The following is a 21,201-nucleotide window of genomic DNA, read 5'->3' as shown; positions in this document are numbered from 1 at the left end:
CACACTTAACTTGAAGCAAGACTGAGAACAAGCATGTGCTTATGATCAACTTAAATAGGGATGTTTTCCAAAACAAAATTACATGCTAGATGGCCAGCAATTGCTAAGTTGTAATTTTATTTTTAAAGGAAATGTAATACTGGCAGCCTTGAGGCTGCTGGATTGTAGTAATGGCTGGTATTTGTATCTGGCCCATGAGCATGCCAGTGAAAAATTTCCTGTGACAAAAATCCATTTGGCTAATGAACCCCCTTTTAATTAGACCTCGAATTTTCAAAGGAACACAGCTTATTTTTTTCCTCAGTAATGTAATATAACTGCATGAAACAGCTGAAAAAATGAAATGAATGACAGAAATACTTTCAAGTGAATTAAGCAGACTATTTGTTAGGTGCTTAGATGTCTAAGGCTTTCTTTTGCTCTGCCAGATTTAACTGAGGCCAATAGAAAGGGCTAGGTTACAAAATGAAGCAAGTTTTCTTGTTTCGTGACAAAGGCATTTGGGTTTGAGAGTGACTTGATAAAGCTGAGAAATGTGTCATTTCTTCTGCTGGTTTATACAGTTATTCAGAGGTACAAGTGTTATTGAACATGCATGTAATATCTTGCAGATGTTACACAGTCAGCCAAACACTATGCCTGAAAAAAAGTCTTTCCATAAAACGACTTAAAACAACAAAAAAAGCTATCCCCCGACTTGACTAATTTCAGTGTGCAGATGTGTCAGAGTTGAGACTGCCTGTGCAATCTGCTGTAGGGAACCAGCTTTGGCAAAAGGGTTGGGCCTGATGATCTCTGGAGGTCCCTTCCAACCCCTACAATTCTGTGATTCTGTGAGACTGTCCAATGTTGCATCTCATTTTGGAAGTTTCTTGTTAAAAATACGAATAAATACAGACTATTACAAAAGAAATTCAGGTGGTAACTATAGATGTAAATTTCTAGCCCTTTTCTGCATTGCTTCTGATGAGTACTTTAAGACTGTTTAGCAGATTGCTATAGTTACCTAGTCCTTTACTGAATCTTACTGTAATACAAAGGACATGAGCAGTGTTAGAGGTAGCTATTCCGGAGCAGTGATGCTAGTCAATGTTCCCTCATGGTTTCTGAAACCTTCTCTGCTGCACTGTTCTCCTTTTCCTCCCCTCTTCTGCACTTCCCCAACAGTTCCTCCAGTCCTCATCAGTCATCATCACTAACTACGAAATCAGTGCTGATGTGCTGGAGGATGTATAACCTGATCTGACACAGTCTGCCTGAGGAGCAGGGATACTGATCTAGCCAGTGCGGATCGTATCATGCTATTTGGGAAGAAACTCCACGAAGAATGCAGAAAGCACTTACTGGGCAATAAAAGGACATTTGAAATTCAAGGAAATAAATACAAAGTGAGTGGCTGGACAGGCTGTACAGGAATGGCTTTTTCACTCCCCCTTCAGCACAATAACTGATGTGCACTGAAGAATGTTTCTAGGAGTCAAGTTGAGAAGAAACAAAAGGACGTAGTCCTTCATGCAGAATGTAGCTATTCATGTAGTGTGTAGTGGCGTGGAATGCTTTGCCGAAGGATGCTGCAGAGAGCAGCATCCAGGTTAGTGCAGGGGGCCTGGGAACCAAAGTCTTTTGAGGGTTACTGAACAGCTTGTGCAGAGACAGTTTTCTGAGCTGTACGTGGTGGGAGGACAGGAGAGAACAAGGAGGAAGTATCGCTGGGCGTGCCACGTTCTTACACACTTGCTTAGGTTTAGGGCTCCGTTGGATGTAGGATGCTTAGCTAGTTAGACCTTTAATTTGACTCAGTGTTGCTATTCTTATGTTCTTTTTCTATCTTTTTCTCCAATATTTAAAAAACAATTGTATTTCCTGATGACACTGCTTACACTGATTTTATCCTTTGTATTGCTGCGGTGATCTGGTGCTGTTTAGGAATGCTTTGCAATGTCTTTAATCTGAAAAGAATTCTGCTTCTAAGGAAGGCAATCAGTTTCCAAAAATGCTGCTAGTGATAAAATAAATAAAACAAATAATGCTGGGCAGATAATTTTGGGGAAATATTTAATTCCTTGTAGTTATTTCATATGATGGTATTATGACTGATCCCAAGAGGGAAAGAAAGGGAAATGCTGAGGCAGTGTAGTCCACCCTACCGGACATTTTACATACAACCTCTAATTTGTATTATATTGGACTGTTCTAGTATCAGTCAATATATAGAATCAAAAACTTTCCTATGCTGAGAAGCAATACTTATTCTTAAGGAACTGTGTATACCTTTTCTTACCAGACAGATTAGAAGTAGTTTATAACTGTTTTCTAAAGTTTTCCTTCATTCCAATGAACAGATGATATCTCTCTCTGGTGTGGCTAGCTGATCGTGTTTCAGCTACTTTGAACTTGAGACTTGATTCTAGGTAAGGTCTGATATTGCAATACAAACATCTGCAGGTAAGAATTTCACTCATGAGGAAGGTCCTAGATCAGGTGGAAATAAAGAGAGGAACCACTGTCTTTCCTACAGTTATCTTTGAGCTGGAACAACCTTCCTTTACATAACTTTGTTAATTTTTGTTTGTATTTTACATGCTTTGATAATTTCAGTTAACAAGCTATATAGTGTGATATAATATTGCACTCACCCACTTCCTGAATTCTGTGCAAATATAACCTAGCTTGCAGGAGGCAAATACGATTATTGGTATTTTCTAAATATGAAACTTCTAACCTGAGCAGTGGAAAAGTTCTGTCAGGAACTTATGAAGCATGGGACTGCCAAGGTATGCATTGAGCCAGGACTGGAGCACTTGAAAGGTTGCAATAAAACATGCTTGCTTTGGGTGAGTATAGGTCGTTGCTGTGTCTTGATACTAAATATTAACCTTATAAGTCACCAAGTCTTCATTTCATCAGAGAAATAAATTTTAGTCAGTCATACATACCAAAATGTTGATGATAGAGTGAATAACTGTACAGCATCTTGTCTGAATGCAGAATTTTCAGCTGGCAACCATTTTTAACATTTGAAGAGAAGCTATTCATGAATGCCAGTATAAATTAATGTCGAGTTCCCTGATGTTATTCATGTCGAGTACATCTCACTACAGGCCCAAAAGACAAAAAAAAAAAGATGCCAGGAAAGGCTTAAATGTAAAGAAAATAGTTTAGACCTTCATTTATTTCAAGAAAGCTAAAACATTTTAAGCAATCTATGATCTTTTCTAGTAATCATTACCAGGGAAGGTATCTAAATAGGTGGCATAATTTTTTTTCAGATGTACTGTTCACCTCTAGCTTCTTGTGAAGTCTATGAAAGCAGTGAATATTCAACAGCAGTGAAAATGGAAAAATATGTCTAGTGGTTGTATGCAATTATTAATCAGAAATGGTACAGGAAAAAAAAGTGATGAAAAAACTAGTGAATTTTCTGGAAAATAATTTGGGAAGAAGACCGCCTATGGATTAATGCATTTTGTTTTAACTGCTTCATTGTCCTTTTTTTAGTACAGTTAGTTCAGGATTAGCTGATGCAAGTAGTGCTTTGGCATGTCTTAGATGAAATAGAAAACTGAGAAATAAAAATGGTAATAAAAAAGGCCATTAAATATTGCAGTTTAAGTTTATTGGGGAAAAAAAAAAAGAATAAAAAAATTTTAATGACGCAGCTGAGATTGTCCTGTAAGTGCTAACTGGAAATGAGAAAAAGATGTCACAAAGCTCCATGAATATGTCTATGCTTTCCTGACATTTTGGATAACATGAAAAGCCCATTTGTGAGGCCTGATGGGCTACAATAATGATAATCCAATCATGTTTAACTGGGAGTTGAGTGTGCATATCCAAAAATTGTATCTCATCCAGAATTTTTTCATAGGTAATGAGACTTGAGCATATATGAAAACTCAGTTCAGAAGATTTGCAAGATTTGTCATTGGTTCCCTTTTCTTTTTCAGTTCCTATCCAATTTTCCTAGGGCTTCAAAAGTCAGTATAAATCTGTCTGTGCCTACCAGCTTATTTGATAATGTTTCAAACATCATGATGATAAGATTTCCTTGATAAGAGCGTAGCATGGCTTTCCAGTTTCCATGCTCACAATGGATTAAAAAAAAAAAAAAAAAAATTCGGAGTTACCTTCATTAAAAAGAAGTCAGCTCAAGCTTTTGAAAGTTTGTGTGATGCAGACCAGGTTCCTCATAACTCAGTCAGCAGTGACACTGAGTGTAGTGATGTCAGACTTACAAGAGCATGAACACCAAAGTAATCTCTTTTATTACTGCCACATGGTGAGATGTCGCAACTGAGTCTCTGACCACTGCAGACAGGTGATCAGTGAATATTTCTGTTCCTGCCTTGGCTAAGCAGAAAATGTAGGTATCAGTTGTCGTATCACATATGAAAGCATGTAACTGTAGAACATCCAGGGATGAATTGTCAAATTAATTTGGGTTGTACTGGCTTGTTTGCTTCTTTTATGATTATATGTAAATATTGATGTAGCTACTTTTGCAGAACAGGTTGGAAACTTGCTTGGTGCCATCTAGGACGGATTCCTGAGACAGTTCAGAGACAGATTCTGAACTGTGTGGTTCTACAGTTGCAGAAATGCTTTTTTACTAGTCTTGAACACAATTCATTTGCTTAGGAATTTCTTACGTTTCAACTTACACTGAGTGATAAGTGACAGGCCCATTGTCTTTCCACTTGCACACATTCAGCACTCACATGGTTAAATGTCTTGACGTGCAAATTCTTAGTATCGGGATTATTTTTTATTCCTTATATCCTAAGCAGCCTGCCCTCCTAGATAAGTACAGCTGTTTAAGCTTTTTGATTATACACTTTGCCAAGAAAATCTTTGAGTGGTGCTTGTGGTAGTTAAGAGTACACTAAAGTCGTCTTAAAGCACTAAAGTACACTAAAATCTTCTTAATTGGAATCCTTTCACAGTCTGTTGCTTCTCCTAAATCTCCACCACCTTTCACTGTCTTTTGTCTTGTAGCTCTCCCTCTCCCACTTTCTCTCATCTTAATGAGTTGACCCTGGGCAACTTTCTGCCTGTTCCTCCAGTTAATAGCTCCTCTCCTTTGTCTCTCTGGCATCTTGGCTGCTTCAAACACTCTCCTTGTTCCATTTCTTTCTGCCTTCTGTTCACTCACGTCCTTCTCTCCCTATACCTCAGATATTTTGACAAGTTTCACTGTTTTGTTCAGTGTTTGTTCAAGACTCATTTCCGCTTTTGCACAATGATCTAGCTCCTGCCCTAATAAAAAGGATTATTCTTCACTGGCTCTTGTAGTCAGTAACTGAACCCGACCTGTGTTATGTTGCACAGAATCCTAGAATGGCAGAGGTTGGGAGGAACCTCTAGAAATCATCTAGTCCACCCTCCTGTCAAGCAGGGTCACTTAGAGCACGTTGCACAGGATCACATCCAGGAGGGTTTCGATGGATGAAGGAATGTAGTATGATGATGAAGTGTATTCTTTTCTGAGTATGGAGTATTTCTATAGACTACAGTTAGAGCAGTTATGGTTGCCTATCACTTATGCTTTCAGTTCTTATGAATTCATCAAATTTTCTGATAAAATTTTACATCTCGTGTGTGCTTTAAGGTTTTTAAAATGTCAGTTGGAATAATTTACCTAACGAGAAAAATAAGTTGGAGAAAAATGTTGTTTTACAACAAAACAAAATGTTATATTAAAACAATTTTTGAAGGAAGATGCTAAATTTTTCTGAAAGGCTTTTTTTTTTTTTTTGTCAGGAGTATATGTTTAGATTTCTATCAAATGTAAGTAATAGGACTTCAAAAACAAAAATCATTTGTGCATATCATTATATCTTATTCTTAGCATTTTTTGCAAAATACTACAACTGCAGGGGCCCCATTCCAGCCTGTGCTGTTTCTTCCCACCACCACAGCCCCTGGCAGTATACGAGAAGCTGAGATCTTTTTTAAATGACAGATGAGCTGGACTAGAAGTACAGCAGGATAACCATTCTTGAGTTAACAGCTTGGTAATTAACATCCAGAGGACAGACTGACACCATATAGCAGTGCAGAAATGTCCAGCCAGTGTCCATTTCAGCTGGTGTGCCTGAATGGCACAGTGCAGAATCAGGAAGAGAAATAAATTGGACTGAACTAGTATAGCTATATACCGTAGTTACGTACTGTAGTATAGATATGCAGAGTCTGTCAAACAGAATGCAAGGGTGCAATGAATAGCTGTACTATTAGTACTGCAGCTTTGATGCCACTGTCTCAGACATCCTTCCAGTTCAATGTAGAAAATCAATGTGACAAAATTTTTTGTGAGTCCTTATAGAAGAAAATGAACTCACAGGTCTTAGCTGAATCTGCCCATTCACAGCATGTTGCCCCTCTCACTTTAATGTGTATATAAAACCAGCCTGGGCAGTGAGGATATAGAGTAAGTTGTGTTTTTTTTTTTGTTTTGTTTTTTTGTTTGTTTGTTTGTTTTTGTTTTTATCCCTAAGAATGAATAATTAGGATGGCATGATCCTTTTGCCACAAATCTTTCGTATTTTGTCTGTCATGGATCTTGTGCAAGGTTGCTGCACATTGTCTTTGTTTCTTGATTTTCAGTATCTTTTGGGCTGTAGTGTGCCCTCCTGTTGGATAGCAGGAAAAACAGTGGCACGTGCCATCCAGTGTTATGCCAAGAGGAGGAGAAGCAGCAGCACATGCAATGTGGTGTAAACCCCTTGCCATCCTCCTCCTGTTATCAGAGTGTAGTTTTCCACTGATGAATCATCTGTACCATGGCCTTGATATAAATACCATGCTAAGTGTTAATTAGTTTTGTTGCTCTCGGTGGTTTCCCTGTTTATCTATACAGGTTGTTATTTTAATTTTTGCTTCTGGTGCTTTTATATGGTGTGGCTTTTTTTTTAATAGTAATTTAATAATTTTGCACAAATGTTTCTATACAAAGATTTTAGCAATGTAGAAGCGATCTAAGTGACCTCTGCATACAGATTAATCAGTCTTAGACTTCCACCTTTCTTATTTTGGCAATTTTCAAGACTTTGAAGTGCATTAAAAAAAGATACAGGTTGTTTAAAATCAATCTTACTACATTTGTTGTGCTTTTTCACTTATCTAATGCAAACCTAATGTTGTCTGTGGTGACTTTATTCATCTCAGAGTCAGCAGAAGAGTAAGAGCCAGTGTGTAGGGGAAAAATATTCTAAATAACAAATGAGAAAACTAATGTACACAGTTTGTGTCATTAAATAGCTTATTACATTTGCTTAACCTGCTGACGTTGTGGTTAAGGACTCTCAAAGCATTCATTCCTGGCTTGCTGCCTGAAAGATATTAGATTTCAACTGTGTAGCTTTTTGTCTTTATTTTCTACATACTACTTTATTCTTCCTATTGTACTAGCCACACGTAGAGTTGTTTTCCAAGACCGCTGTGTGTATGCTGTAATCTGTCTGAAACAAAACAATGAGTAAAGGATTTAAACATTAGTCTCTTCATCCATATTCTTTTAGCTCACTGGTTCAGGCCACAGATCAGAAAAGCTATTGTAAGAAGACATAGTGAAACGCTCTCCAAGTAGTAGATAGCAATTACAGCCTTAGGAATGCTTTGTTATTTCGGTGGTCACTTTGACTGTGATCTGTAATCAATAAGGTATGTACCGTGATTGGATGGAAGTGACTTCAGTTAATGAAAGAAACAGTCATCAACTGTTTTTGGAAAATAATCATTATCTATTTTAAAACCACACAAGAACATTAACCGTATGTTTAATATCAAAAGCATATGTGAATTGTAAGTTATTTCAAAGCCTTGTATAGTATGTACTTTTTGTATATCCATAAATTGTTAATTTAGGTAATGTTGTATAATTAATATATTGATTGGTTATTCATCTATATTATTTTGGATACTCTCCCAATCTAGAAGTTACTGTGAGCAGTGAAATTCTTTGGCTTTAAAAATGAGCAAATGAGCCTTTGCTAAAAGTTTCTGGCATTGTAGCTCAGAATCTTGGCTGGAGCATTGACTGCGGACTTTTGGCTGCAGTCGCCAGAATCTGCTTTGGAAATAGCAAGAGACTCAGACTTTGCATTGAAGTGCCAACTGCTTCTTGTGTTAGGTCCTCTTGTGGCTTTTTTTTTTTTTTTCCAAATCTTTGTTTCTTTGCTTATAACGCCAATTATGCTTGGAGAGCATCCTGCTGCAATCTGGAAGAAAGCAATGTTTGGCTGGGAAGTAACAAGACAGGTCCTACACATTATTTTCTTAGTGTAACAAAACATGTTAAATTTAAGTATGTGCTAAAATGCTATGCTGAATGGGATCAAACTACTCAATAGCTTATAAGACTATCCGAATTTAGTGAATGCATGCTGTACATGTTACTGGAGTTGGTATTCCTTAGCTTTCTGGAGCACTTGTGGGGTGGTTGCACAGCATTAGAACTCAGATTTAGAACTGAGAACTAGAACAGAACTAGAACTAGAACATTTAGAACTCAGATTAGAACTCAATTCTCTCATCTTTCTGCCCAAGATCTTGCTCTTATTTTTTTCTAATGCAAATTGTACTGGTTCTTTATATAAAGCTAGTGATGTGTTCTCACTTTCACTCTACTTTGTTAGAAATTTTTCTTGTCTAGGACAAATCTTGTCTAGATTGATGTAGAGGACAAAAGCAATATGAAGTACATACATTATTGTAATAATAATGTAGCATAACATATTGTAAACAAACACTGTTTTTTTTTAGGCCAGAGAGCTTTGTGTTCATTCTTTTGGCTGTTTGTTTTAATGCTAAGAGTTTCAAGTCAAGGTTATGTACAATTTATTTCCTCTTGTGGGAAGATAACTCACTTTCAATTGGAACTTCAGAACAATGCATTAATCTTTGTTTGTTAGCCAGAGAAGTAGGCCTTAATTTTGCTGGTAATAGATTTCTCTGTTCATAATTGGATGGATTGGAAGCAACCTAAACATTTTTCTCCATTATTAGCAATACTAAATTGCATTTACTGCTAACTGGGAGAATTACAGCACAGCCCAAAGGCAGTAAATTGGTGGTGGTTCTGGATACTGGTACTCCAGGAGCTTCTAGCTCTCCGAGCATTATGAGCCCCCCCCAGTCAGGAAGGATTTACTGGTTGGTGCTTGGTTTAGAAAGAAAAGATCAAGCAAGAGGGTTAGGTCATAAAAAGTGAGGTGTACACAGCAAAAAATAAATAAATAAATAATAGTTTGGATGGGGTCTGCATATTTTGGCTTTCCATATTTTTAAAATACGGAGAAAAAAAGCATGCTTTCAGTAACATCGGTCAAGCATAATCTGTTCAGTCAAGGAATTTGCCAAAAATTGTCTAACATGCTGTGACTTCTTGATGTAGGACCTTGCAAATACCGATAGCTATAGGAACATCATCATCTTCAGTTACTCACGTAAGCGCTCTAACTAGTGATGGTGTTGAGAACGTTCGGCTCTGCTGTTGAAATGGTGCCTTTAAATAAGCAACTTGGCCACTTAGACTGTTTCAATTATGTGAGCCACTTACCAAATAAGTCTAACTGGTTATTTTCTTGTCTTTCTGAAATTTAAGACCCCCCAAAATCGTAAAGGTCCACAGAACATGGTATTCTGAGAGTGGTTCTCAAAGACTGACATTTTATTTCCTCTACCGTTTTTTCAGTCCTTCCAAGAGGCAAACAGTGAAAAGTATCTAATTAACAAAAGGCTTTCTTTATTTCTGCTTCACAAATTTATAAAAATGTTTATAACATTTAATCAAATAGACAACAGATACAGAATTGTATCTTACATAGGAATCATAATACAAAAAAAATAACTGTTATGTTTTTATCTTGTGTGATATAACAAAGCAAGCTAGAAGGAATGGAGTGTGATTAAAAGACATATATAGAATAGACCAGCGGTCAGGAAACAGAAGCTGCAAAGACATTGTAAAGATTGGTCTCAGATTTAAGTGCTTTGTGGTTAAGCAAACCATGTTCCAATGGGGTATGGATATTATGACTCATCCGGTTTCCTCCGTCTAATAAAAGAAGATGTTTGAAAAGCTGATTTTTTTCTCCAAGGAGTTCTTTATACAAGACAGATGAGAAGGTAAAGAACAGCTTTCTAGGGAGACCATGGTATCACCATGATTATGTTTGGGAAAAATCGGCACGTTTGTGGACCCACAGATCCTCCTCCTGGCTTCAGGCAGACCTAACAAAAGCTTTGCAAGCCATTTTGCAGAGACCTAGGTAATACTGCTTGCAGGCTTTTCTTGGTTCTGGGAAATGTTCATTGTCCAAAACCTGATTAGATGTAATTCTGAAAGTGAACTTAAACTCTATTTAAAAACTGAGTTATATTGCTGCCAAAACTAATTGTAATGCTTCTTCATGTATTGTAATTAACCTGCAACTTTAATTTCTGACATAGGCTTACGAAATCCAACTTAGAGTTTGGTTTAGTGCTTTACACAAAGAGCTCTTAATTGCTACAGGGAATGTAATGACAAAAGCTCATGTGAATGTTTTATAATTGGAACTAAAAATGGCAGATGTGCTTCCTACATAGGAAGTGCTTGAGGTGAGAATTACAGCTGTTTGCATCCTCAGCTGATGATTTTGCTTTTCTTTGTTCTGCCCCTGCTTCTGATTTGTCAATGATTTAACTATGTAAAAAACTGTACATTTAAAAAAGAAATCAGTTTAATTTGCTGTTATGGTAAGTTTGCTTAACTTATTTAAATTATCTCACAGCCCGTCCTGGTCCTAAGCAACCTAAATAATCTCATCTAACATTTTTTTTATGCATTTCATTCTTATTTTTCTGAATGATGAAATATTCCAACTCTTTATTCAGCTTGCAAGCTGTTTCTTCTTTATGTATTGTTTAATATCTCTCCAGGTATTATGTACAATAGCTTAGGTTGTGTTGTATTATTTTTTCCCTTAATGGGATCTTTGTTGAAAAATAATTGTTTTGTGATTTTAGTATTTTAGAAAAAAAAAAACTGATAAAATGTGTATTAAAAATACTGCAATGGTTTGTTATCTTTGCAAGATAGAACTATGAAGTTCTAAAATAAGTGTTGCAAAAATATTTTTTATAGATTTCTCAGTTTGCAGAAGATATTACTTGTGGTAATAAAAAATAGCCACATATCTTAGCCATGTATCTGTGCATAAAAATAGCCATATATCTATTTTTTTTAGTTCAAAAATTAAGAATTAAGAAATATTTAACCCCTGTGACATTAAACCAGTTTACAGAAAAGCAGCAGCAGTATATGGTTCCTTTTCATTTTTAAAAATCAACCTGTAATCGGTGTGGAAAAAATACTTTTCATTTCATTATAAAACATGAGTCTATAATTTTAATGAATTGCATGTGCATTATTATGTACATTTAATATATCTATACACGTATTTATATAGATAGATACACATACATTTTGTGTCTGACTTGTTCCTGGTTCTGTCATTCTCATAATTTGCCTCTTAGAGACAGTGTATGTACCCCAGTCCCTTGCTGTCATCTCCTGGATTTTGGGCCACTGCAAAGTGTAGGAGCCAGTGTTACACGCGTTTGGGTCTCATATCCCAGGACTGGTGTAGCAACGGGGAAAGAGCAGATAGCCCAGCTGTGAGCAGGCTGTGGCCTCCACCCCCTTGGCAGCAATAGATGGCAGCAAATCTGCATTTGGGCACAGTTCTTTCTACATGGGGTGCTTGTGGAAGGCATGACCTTGGCGATGTCAGCTGTGAAACCTGGAAGATGGTTTCGGTAGCAACTGGATTCTCCTGGAAAGTCTGTGGGTTTTTTTTTGTTGTTTTGAAGTACAAAACAAAACAACAGAAGTTGTTAAATTGATTAAGGTGGCTAAAGGATAAGCATATGCATTTCAAATTTTCCTTAATTAAACCTGTGATTGAATGGATATATACATTTGTCTGCATGTACATGGATAAAATGTACGTAACACCCAGACATTTGAAAGCATTTGTTATAAATTGATGTAGCAAATAAACATAAATCAACAATAGTCACTGAAATTATAGAAATGGTCTAAATTTCCTCTTGGCTCTTGTTTTTTGGAAGCAGGTATGACTTTATAGGTGACACCACAAGTTTTTGCAATGTAAAGTCAGTAGATATCCACAAAAATGTAACATTAATATGTGATAGGCATCAGGAAAAAAGCTAAAAGCTGGCACAATAGTTTGCTAGCATGATACAGGTGGTCTCCAATTGCCTCAAAAATGCTGTGCAGATACCTTTTTTTTTTCCTCAGTTGCTGCAGTAAAATGCTTTAAAATAATTTACTTTTGTATTCAAGTAGAAGTTTGTTTGAACTGCTGGTGTAAACAGTCAATCCACTGTCCATTTCTGAGTGGAGGGGAAAAAATATGAAGTACGTAAAGCTTCTCAATGTTTTCATTACAAATGACTCCTGTGAGTCCCGTTTCTTCAGACTCCCATTTTTCCTTTCCCCCAGCCTCTTTCTTGAGCTGTGTAATCATAGGAACTATGAATTTGTAGTTAATAGTCCCTTTGAAATCAAGGAATTCCCTTTTCATGAGCAAGTACTTGCAGACGTAGGACATAAATGTATTGCTTCGGTCCTTGCTGGGTTTAAAGTTTAGAGAAGCACTGTGCTGGCTCTATGGTGGTGGGCAAGAAAGAGCCTCAGGCTGGCAAATTTTAGTAGATTTTATTTATTGAAATTAACAAGCTTTTTTAACAAAATGATTATGGTATTGAAAGGAAAAAAATATATATATATATGAAAAAACACACACAAAAAAAAACCAAACTAAAAACAAAATCTAAAAAGCAGACACTTGGGGAACAGCTTTGCTTCCATGGGGACACCTCCTGCCCATTCCCTGGTCTCCAGCCCTCACACCAAACCTCATGTCCCTCTGCTGAGGTGGGCTGGGGAAGACACCAGGGCCGGGACATGGAGGCCCCTTTTGTCATGCTGCTCCTTGTTCCTTACACCACTGCTCCTGGCTTCCTCCACCAGTCCCTCCAGAGCTGTACCCCCTCCTCAGTCTCCTCTCAGCCCCTGCTCAGGCCACCACCTGGCTCCAGCCCTACTTTGGCCCACAGAGAGTCCCCCTTTGCCGAGTTACGTATCTGCTGGGTTGAGTTAAATCCGTTCAGCACAGACACAGATGAGAGCCAGAGCCGATGAGCAAAAGCCTTATAATTGGGGCTCTGATGGGGATGGAACGGAACAGAGCCCCTTGTTCTTGTCAGTATCATGCCGTGAGGTCTGTTAAAGCTATAACATGACACTTCAGAGCAAGAAGTCTGTTTTTATTAAAACAACATTTTAAATACTTATAAATGCAATTACAATTCATATTATGTGCAGTGCATAATTTCAAAAAGTTTAAGGTATGTGTAAAAAGTAAAAGTTTAAGGTATCTCTTTTTGCAGAGATGCTGTCTTTTGACATCTGGAAGGATGAGCATGAACAGTAGCTTCAACTTGAAAATCCCTCTTCTATAATGTGCTGGTGCTTCCCTAGCTACGAATGACTAGTTTGTTCAAATGCTGTAATATTCCCTTTTGTAAGTGGAATGCGATTTAGAGGTTCTGCTAGGAAAACAAACAAGCAAACACATTTGAAGAATAAACTAATTTGGGATACACACATTCAGCTTGCATATTAGTGAAGGTTCATTGAAGCATTACGATAAACTATTATTGTTTGCTATACGTGTCTGTGTAATCAGAATTCTTACACTTGCTTCTGAGTAGACCACAGAGAAATTTCTACAAATATTTTATGAAAACATAATTATTATTTCCTAATCTTGAGAATGGTTAGTTAATCAGTACCTCATAAGCAGTAGCATTTTATAATAAAATGGGACTGCCTTTGGACTCGAGCCCAGAAACTGTACACCTTGTAGACTAAGTCTGAGCTCTTTTGGCAAGAAGTGAAATTCAAGTACAACAATTATATTCAGCTACAGTGTTTTAGGGTACGTTATTTCATGAAAGGTTCTGTTCCATGAGGTCTTTACTTTTCATGGGGAATATTTTGGCTTTATGGATAGTTGGCACTTTTACCAAGCATTTTACCTTGCTATGCTTACTGATACAGTGTGTCATCTAAATTATTTGGAGCTATAAGCCTTCAGAAGCTTGGAAAATCAGCCTAAATTTAATCAAACAGTGTTAGAGATTATGATTCTCGTGCTTCTTTTTAACATGGTATTTTAAAATCAGGGGAAATACCAAAAATTAAAAATAAATTTCAAAATTGTAAGTACAGTTCCTTGTGCATTGTTAAGCTAACTACCATATGTAACAGCTCCGAATTATGTTAGGATCTGAATTTTCTAGGTGAGAATGTTCTAGGATTCTAGAACCGCATATATAATAGGATGGTCTGTGTATGTTCTACACCATGTCACACGTTACACTTCAGAGAACACACTGGCCTCGTGGAATTCATTGCTTTTCTCATTCATAAATTAGAGGCTATCATTCAGAAAAAGAGTCACTGTTTTGGGGAGCTGAAATATTTGCAGCGATGCAAAGGAGAGTGCTGTGTAACTGGAGTGCATGACACAGGTGTATACTGTTGTCTGGCAGCTTTTGCACTTATCTCTCACACTACATTCATGACTGCATGTTTGTAACTAAATCATTCTAAAACTAGGTCGATATTTTTTTAAGGTTAATGGAGCAAGGTGAAGTGTAAAATACCATTTCTGATTGAAAGATTCTGCTTTTTATGCTTTTGCTGTAATGGGCTAATGTAGATTCGCACAATACCCATTAGGGCTGTGCTTAACTTATGTCAAAGTTTGTCTAATCAGTCACTTGAGCTTCCTTAGCTTAGTTTTTATGCTTCACAGCCACCTCTGGAAATATATGCATGTAACAAATGCATTCAACAGGGCCTTGGCAGAGGAGGTGAAAACTCAAGCAGCTTACATACTGCATGTCTGTGTGTGTTTGTTGGGGAGGAAGACAAGCAGTCCACTTTTTTGCTAGATGAAAGTTAAGTGCAAAGGTATTTTTTTCTGAGTGAAAAAACATATCCCATTTATGCCATTTTGTTTTAAATACGAAAAGCGAAAGTGCGTATATGTTGGTAGTGTGCACTAGAATTTCTAAAAGACATAGAATTTTTTATATGTAGAAATTATCTGCAGATGCAGATAATTTATTTTGTTTCATTTTATTTTGGCATTCCAGCAGCAACTGCTTTAAAGGATGACTTCACTGAACGACTGACAAATTTGGATGTGTCAAACAGAGATGAAGATACATGGGTTTTGGATTGCAGATTGGGGCAGTCAAGCCCATTTGCTCATTCATGTGAGAAGGAGAAGATCAACAGAAATGTGTTACATTTGAGCCTGGAACTGAACGTAAGTAGGACTCTATTCATGCTATGTTGGATTTCAACAAGCATTTATTATATACTCTTACGTTTCTGGTATGCATTTATTTCTGGTGTGTCTAAAACTGTGTTCTAAAAAATCTGACAAACTGGAAAGTTTTGGATGGGATGCAGTTTTCCAGATGGTTTCTGAGTCCATATGCCTATATGTGACTAAGCCAGAGAGCAATATATATAAAAGTATATAAATAAATAACATGCATGATGTGTCATTACTGAAATCATGATGGGCATTTTGTTTAAATTAGTTGTTTTCCTGGAAATGGATTGGAGGAGCTTGAAAGTATGAGATGACCAGAAAGATTTGAGTCAGCAAGTGGTGTGTGTGCATGCATGTGTGCATATGCACATATATATAGGCATGTGCACAGCCCAGGACTGCTGTTAGTTTCAAAACTTCTCAAGGTTTTGAAGCAGCTGAACTGGCATTGGAGTCAGACTGGCCATGTATGTGACAGAAAAAGTTGATAAACTTGCTGGGAGACACTGAAGTTTTGGGTGCCAACCTGATTTAATTGCAACTTGAGACACTAGTTTAACGTGGCCCAGCCTGATCTACCTGGAAATATTCACGTGCTCCAAGAAAGTAGGCACATTTTGGCAGTAGTTTTCAAATGGGAGGGAAAAGGGAATAGAACGTAGTAGATGAGAAAAGAACCATGGAAAGAATGAAAAGATCAAAAGACGATGCTTTGAAGACTAGACTACATTTACAGTATGTGCAAACAGGAAACACTGACCAAAAAAAATTGTGCAACAGTGACATCTATTGGTAGAAAGACTAAAACTGACATAGAAGAACATTTATAATACTTCACGATGATTAAACTCACCATTCTTGTTCTCTTTAGCTTGTTATAAAACTAGTTTCGTGTCCTAACCTTCTTTTCCTAAAATAATTAATCGGAATGTTGTTGTATTACCATGAAAGTACAGATTTATACTTGAAATAAACTGTTGAGATGAAAACAAATAACTGGATTGAAAAGACCTGTGGCACAGTTGTTACTACAAATACATGCTACAACAAGAAGAATCCAGTCAATGAGGGTACTTCATCTGTATTTAAGTCCTTGTATAGAGCATAGAGCAGTTGGGTCTCTACATCAAGTCCTTTAAGCACAATAATTTCAGTAAAGTAAGAGAAACCTAAGATTAGTAAGCAGTTTATTTCTATTTTTCTTTATTCAAGCAGCATTTGCTGTGTAGAAATCTTAGTGACTACATTATGAAAGAGGGAGTGATTTCAGTTTCTTAACATGTAAGAATATTTATTCAGCTGTTTCTAAGAAATTCAGAACAAGAGCCCCAATTTCTATTAAAAAAAAAAAAGAAAAAGGTATGGGGGGGGGGGGCGAGGTGTGCGCAGCATGTGGCTGATAAGCTGTGAGTGACCCACCAGGACATTGCATCCTGCAGCTCACTCCCTGTGACCTTCTTTCTTGGAAGTCTTTCAGAACAGAACTCAGGGCTGAATTACTTGCAGAGCCCTAGGGTCTCTGCCCATTTTTCTGCTGCAAGATGGGCCCAGGTCCAATTGTGTGACAAGGGGTCAGAGGAGGAACTGCCAAAAGAACGGTGGTGAAAAGGCTGCTGCTGGTGCTGCCATCAGAATCTGTTTGTACTGTAATACTATAAGAAGCCTATAAGAAAGGTAATGACCAGAGATAAGCTGCATGAATTGCTCTGGTGACAGCAATCTGTTCCCAGATGTCTTTCCTGTGCACTCCTCAGACTGAACAGGAAGACAGTTGTGGTCAAAAAATGAGCATGTGTCTAAAGAGCAACTCCAAAACAAAAATCTTTCCAGGAAATGCTAACCGAAATGGACTGATTTATTTACTCAACCATACTAGATCCAGTCATGTGATCTATGGCCCTTTCTTGCTGGTGGAAAAAAAGTTTAGCCTAATTGACCAAAAAGGTGGGCACTACTCATTTAAAATGTAGTTATATTCATTACAATGGCAATGTGAAAAACAAAGCTGCTTTGCTCCGCTCTACTTTCTGTGTATTAGGAGCAGCCTTATATAAATGTACAATATATTTGTATATGTGCATATCTAGGAAAATCATAGAATCATCCACGTTGGAAAAGACCTTCAAGATCACCAAGTCCAACCAAGAACCTCACTTCCATCACTAAACCACGTTCATTAGTGTCACGCACACGTGTCTTTTAAATACCTCTGGGGATGGGGATAACACCACTTCCCTGGGCAGCTTGCTTATGTTATTGAACAGATGTTTCTATGCGACTATTACTTGGAAGGAGGCAGATAAAGTAGGTAAGGGAGACAGTGAATTAATTCCGCTCTAAGAGGAGTTTAAAATGCACAATCTGTATCAGAAGCCTGAAAAAAAGTCCTGCATTAGATTTTAAGATCTTAGTCTGAGTGTGCTGGGTTCTCATTCACAATCAGCATTTACAAGATACAGAAATACAGAAGATAATGAAGCAAAATAAAAATGCAACTCCACCCTATACTTTATACAGTATTTCATCTCAGATAAAAAGGCACTTAAATGAAGTATGAAACTGCAGCTAAAATAGATATTAATAGATAACAATTACTTAAAAAATTCTGACAAATTATTTGATGTGACTGTTAATTTTATTTTACAAAGTTGTGTTTGTTTTTAAATCTTCAAACTATTAAATCATGCTGTATAAGGGGAACAAGAGACCTGTTGAATGCAATGGAGAAGAGAGCAAGCTAGAAAAGTAAAGCACAAAGGCAAAAGATTCAGATTTAATCTCCGTTCTTATACTAAGTGCCGGCCTTTGTGCCTTACTGCACAAAGGTCTCAGTTTACTTACACAATTTACAGTTATCTTTTATTCTCTGTCTTTGTTAATTGTATGTCTGCTCATTTTAACCCTGATCATCCGATAAATTCTCTTCTACAAGCTCTCCCTCTGAGCTACTGTAGGTTTCTCATATGATGGAATTTCCACCTTCATTGTTCATTATGTTTACTGATACAATATAGATGCCTTCAAAACAGTAAATTGTATTTTTTAATGTGCCTTTTGTTTTTATAACTATGTAACTGTTCTGATTTTTTTTCAAATTGTCTAAAATAGTTAATATATCAGTGTCAAGCAGAACGGTGATTAAGGCATTAAAAAATGTTGGGTGTATACAGCCTCCCTAGACCAAATGTGTCTGATGTTCATTGTTAATATCACTTAATGTTGAAATTTGATAAGAATTATTGTATCTATGTATTTGTTGCTAAGTCTAAACTTAACTGTTTATATTTACAGTGAGTATAATGGTGATACCCAGATTTCCAAACTTTAGGGAAGTTGCTCACATATAGCAAGTTAACAAAGGTGAAGACAATGGCATCAATCCAGGGCCTATACATTTCCTTCCATATTCTCTGTCCTTTCTATTTTAAAGCATCTGAAGAGTTAAAATACGAAGTATAAAAGATAAACAGTTGGCAGGAGAGGCAGAAGGAAGAGTTGGAGAAGGTTAAGATCCCTATCCTTATCAATCAGCATGGGGGACAGTGCAGAGGCCAGGACTGTGTCAGCTGAGCCTCAGATCAATTCAAATTGCAGGAGTCACAGCCTGCAGCTTTACTTGTCTTTTCTTAAGCCTGGCACAGTTTAGTGCATATTTTGATTCTATAATGATTTTCAAGAAATTATGCAAACTCTTCTTGTTTCCAGCCCCTTTATGTTGAAAATGCATTGGAAATTTTTCTACACAGTTCAGCCATTTGACTGTTCTGTAGAGTATGTCTCTATGCCTTGTTCATGTTTCTGTGGTTTGCTGTTATAATCTGAAAAGGCAATCTAGGTAGATATGCTGTCAGGAAGGCTTGAGTTCTGCTGTATAAAAATGATTGAAAAGACTAGTTTTATTTCTGCCTTACTGTGTGTTTTCTTCAAGGGTAGTTTTAAAGTTTCCTTCAGGGGAGCTCTCAGACACCTTAAGAATAGCAGTGGAGTGAGGTGTAGGTGTGACTTCTGTCTGTGATGAAATGTAGGTCAGTAAGGATGTGGATTATTAAATGTTCTTTAAACTGTAAGGAATTATTGTCCTCTTGTATAATTAATGCACTGACTGTCCTGAAAGTTGCTGTGATGGGCTGTAGGGGCTTTTCAGAGGCACCAGAGGGTAGTCAGTTTTATTAAGTGAAGAGGCTTGTAACATTATCATAACTGCTTTTTTTTTCCTAACGAATTTGAAGTCATTTCATCCGTCAGATGCAACATTAAAGTCTGTTCAGACTTTCCTCATGAGATAGAACCACCCAATGTTAAAAGACTTCTGTCAGCGAATTGGCTCAGTCTCATTTGCATACGCATGGAATGATCTTTTTATGTAAAAATATTAAGGGCACGTATCAATACATGCATTTTACCCAGAAACACTGTACTTCTTCATCAGTTATCCAGTCCCTTCACAGGGGCTGTCCAGTGGGTGACTGTCAGACTGTGAGAAGCAAGTCATTACAGGATCTTTATTTGAGGTTGGGGCTTTATGCATCACGTGCTGAATTTAAGATACTGAGTGGCTTCTAGTTTTTGATAATTTCTGCAGTGGTAGATATAGGGATGAATTCCTTTCTTCATCCTAATGCTTAAAAAGCTTCAAGTTTTCTTCTCTGTTCCTCTAGTTCGTTATCAAGAGAAGAGGTATGAATAAAACAGTCTCATTTTCTGCAACCGTGTGGTATTGCCTCTGTGGTGGTTTTACCCAGCTGGGCAATCAAGCTCCATCACAACTGCTCTCTCATTCCCCTCCTCAAAAGGAAAGGGGGAGAAAATATGATGGAAAGGGCTCAAGGGTTGAGATAAGAACAGGGAGATCACTCAAGAATTATCATCACAGGCAAAATAGGTTCAATATAGGGAGATTAATATAGTTCGTTCCTATTACTAACAGACTAGAACAGTGAGAAACTAAAACCAAACTAAAAACAACCCACCATCCACCCTCTTCTACCTTCTTCCACCCCCCTTCCCTCCTTCCCCCCCCCCCCCCCCCACTTGAATGGGGGCTGCGGTCAGTCCCTAACACTTTGTCTCTGCCACTCCTTCACGGTCAGTCTGTGACCATCACCCCAGATGATCCTGGGGCGAGGGGCTTCCCACTGGCAGCAGCTCTTCAGGAACTGCTCCCACATGGCTCTGTACCACAGAGTCCATCCATCAGGAGAGGACTGCTCCACGGGCTGCAGCTCCGACCCGGGGCTTACTCCTGCAGGTGCTCTCCATGGGCCACAGCCTCCTCCAGGCCACATCCACCTGCTCCACCGGGGGCTCCTCCACAGGCTGCAGCGTGGAGATCTGCTCCGTGTGGGACCCATGGGCTGCAGGGGGACAGCCTGCTCCACCAGGGGCCTCTCCACAGGCCGCAGGGGAACTGCTGCTGCGTGCCTGGAGCACCTCCTGCGCTGACCTTAGGGTCTGCAGGGCTGTTCCTCTCACATTTTCTCACTCCTCCAGCTGCAGTTTACAGCAGTTTTTCCCTTTCTTAAATCTGCTCTCCCAGAGGCCCAACCAGCATCGCTCCCACGCCTGGCTGGGCTCTGGCCAGTGGCGGGTCCCTTTTGGAGCAGCTGGAGCTGGCTCTGATCTGGCATGGGGCAGCTGCTGGGCTCTGCTCACAGAGCCCACCCTGCAGCCCCCTGCTACTAAAACCTTGCCACGTAAACCCAATATATTCTACCCCTCATCTCTGTGACAAAACATATTTAAGAATTATCATCACAATATGGCCTTATATGGA

At 38.0% G+C, this 21,201-nt stretch overlaps 1 protein-coding gene across 3 annotated transcripts in view; it reads left to right on the top strand.

The window, feature by feature from the left end:
- Positions 1-21,201, top strand: part of FMN1 (formin 1) — a 211,646-nt gene that overhangs the window by 47,096 nt on the left and 143,349 nt on the right. For 2 of the 3 annotated variants that reach the window (XM_080595283.1, XM_080595282.1), the window contains one exon: positions 15,241-15,416. In XM_080595283.1, the coding sequence (XP_080451409.1) occupies positions 15,241-15,416 (176 nt within the window). The remainder of the gene's footprint in view (positions 1-15,240; positions 15,417-21,201) is intronic. The other variant, XM_080595284.1, reaches the window with a different exon arrangement.

Source organism: Anser brachyrhynchus, assembly GCF_964034855.1.
Source record: "Anser brachyrhynchus genome assembly, chromosome: 5".
Taxonomy (NCBI): Eukaryota; Metazoa; Chordata; class Aves; order Anseriformes; family Anatidae; genus Anser; species Anser brachyrhynchus.
This window is presented reverse-complemented; position numbering and strand designations above follow the sequence as displayed.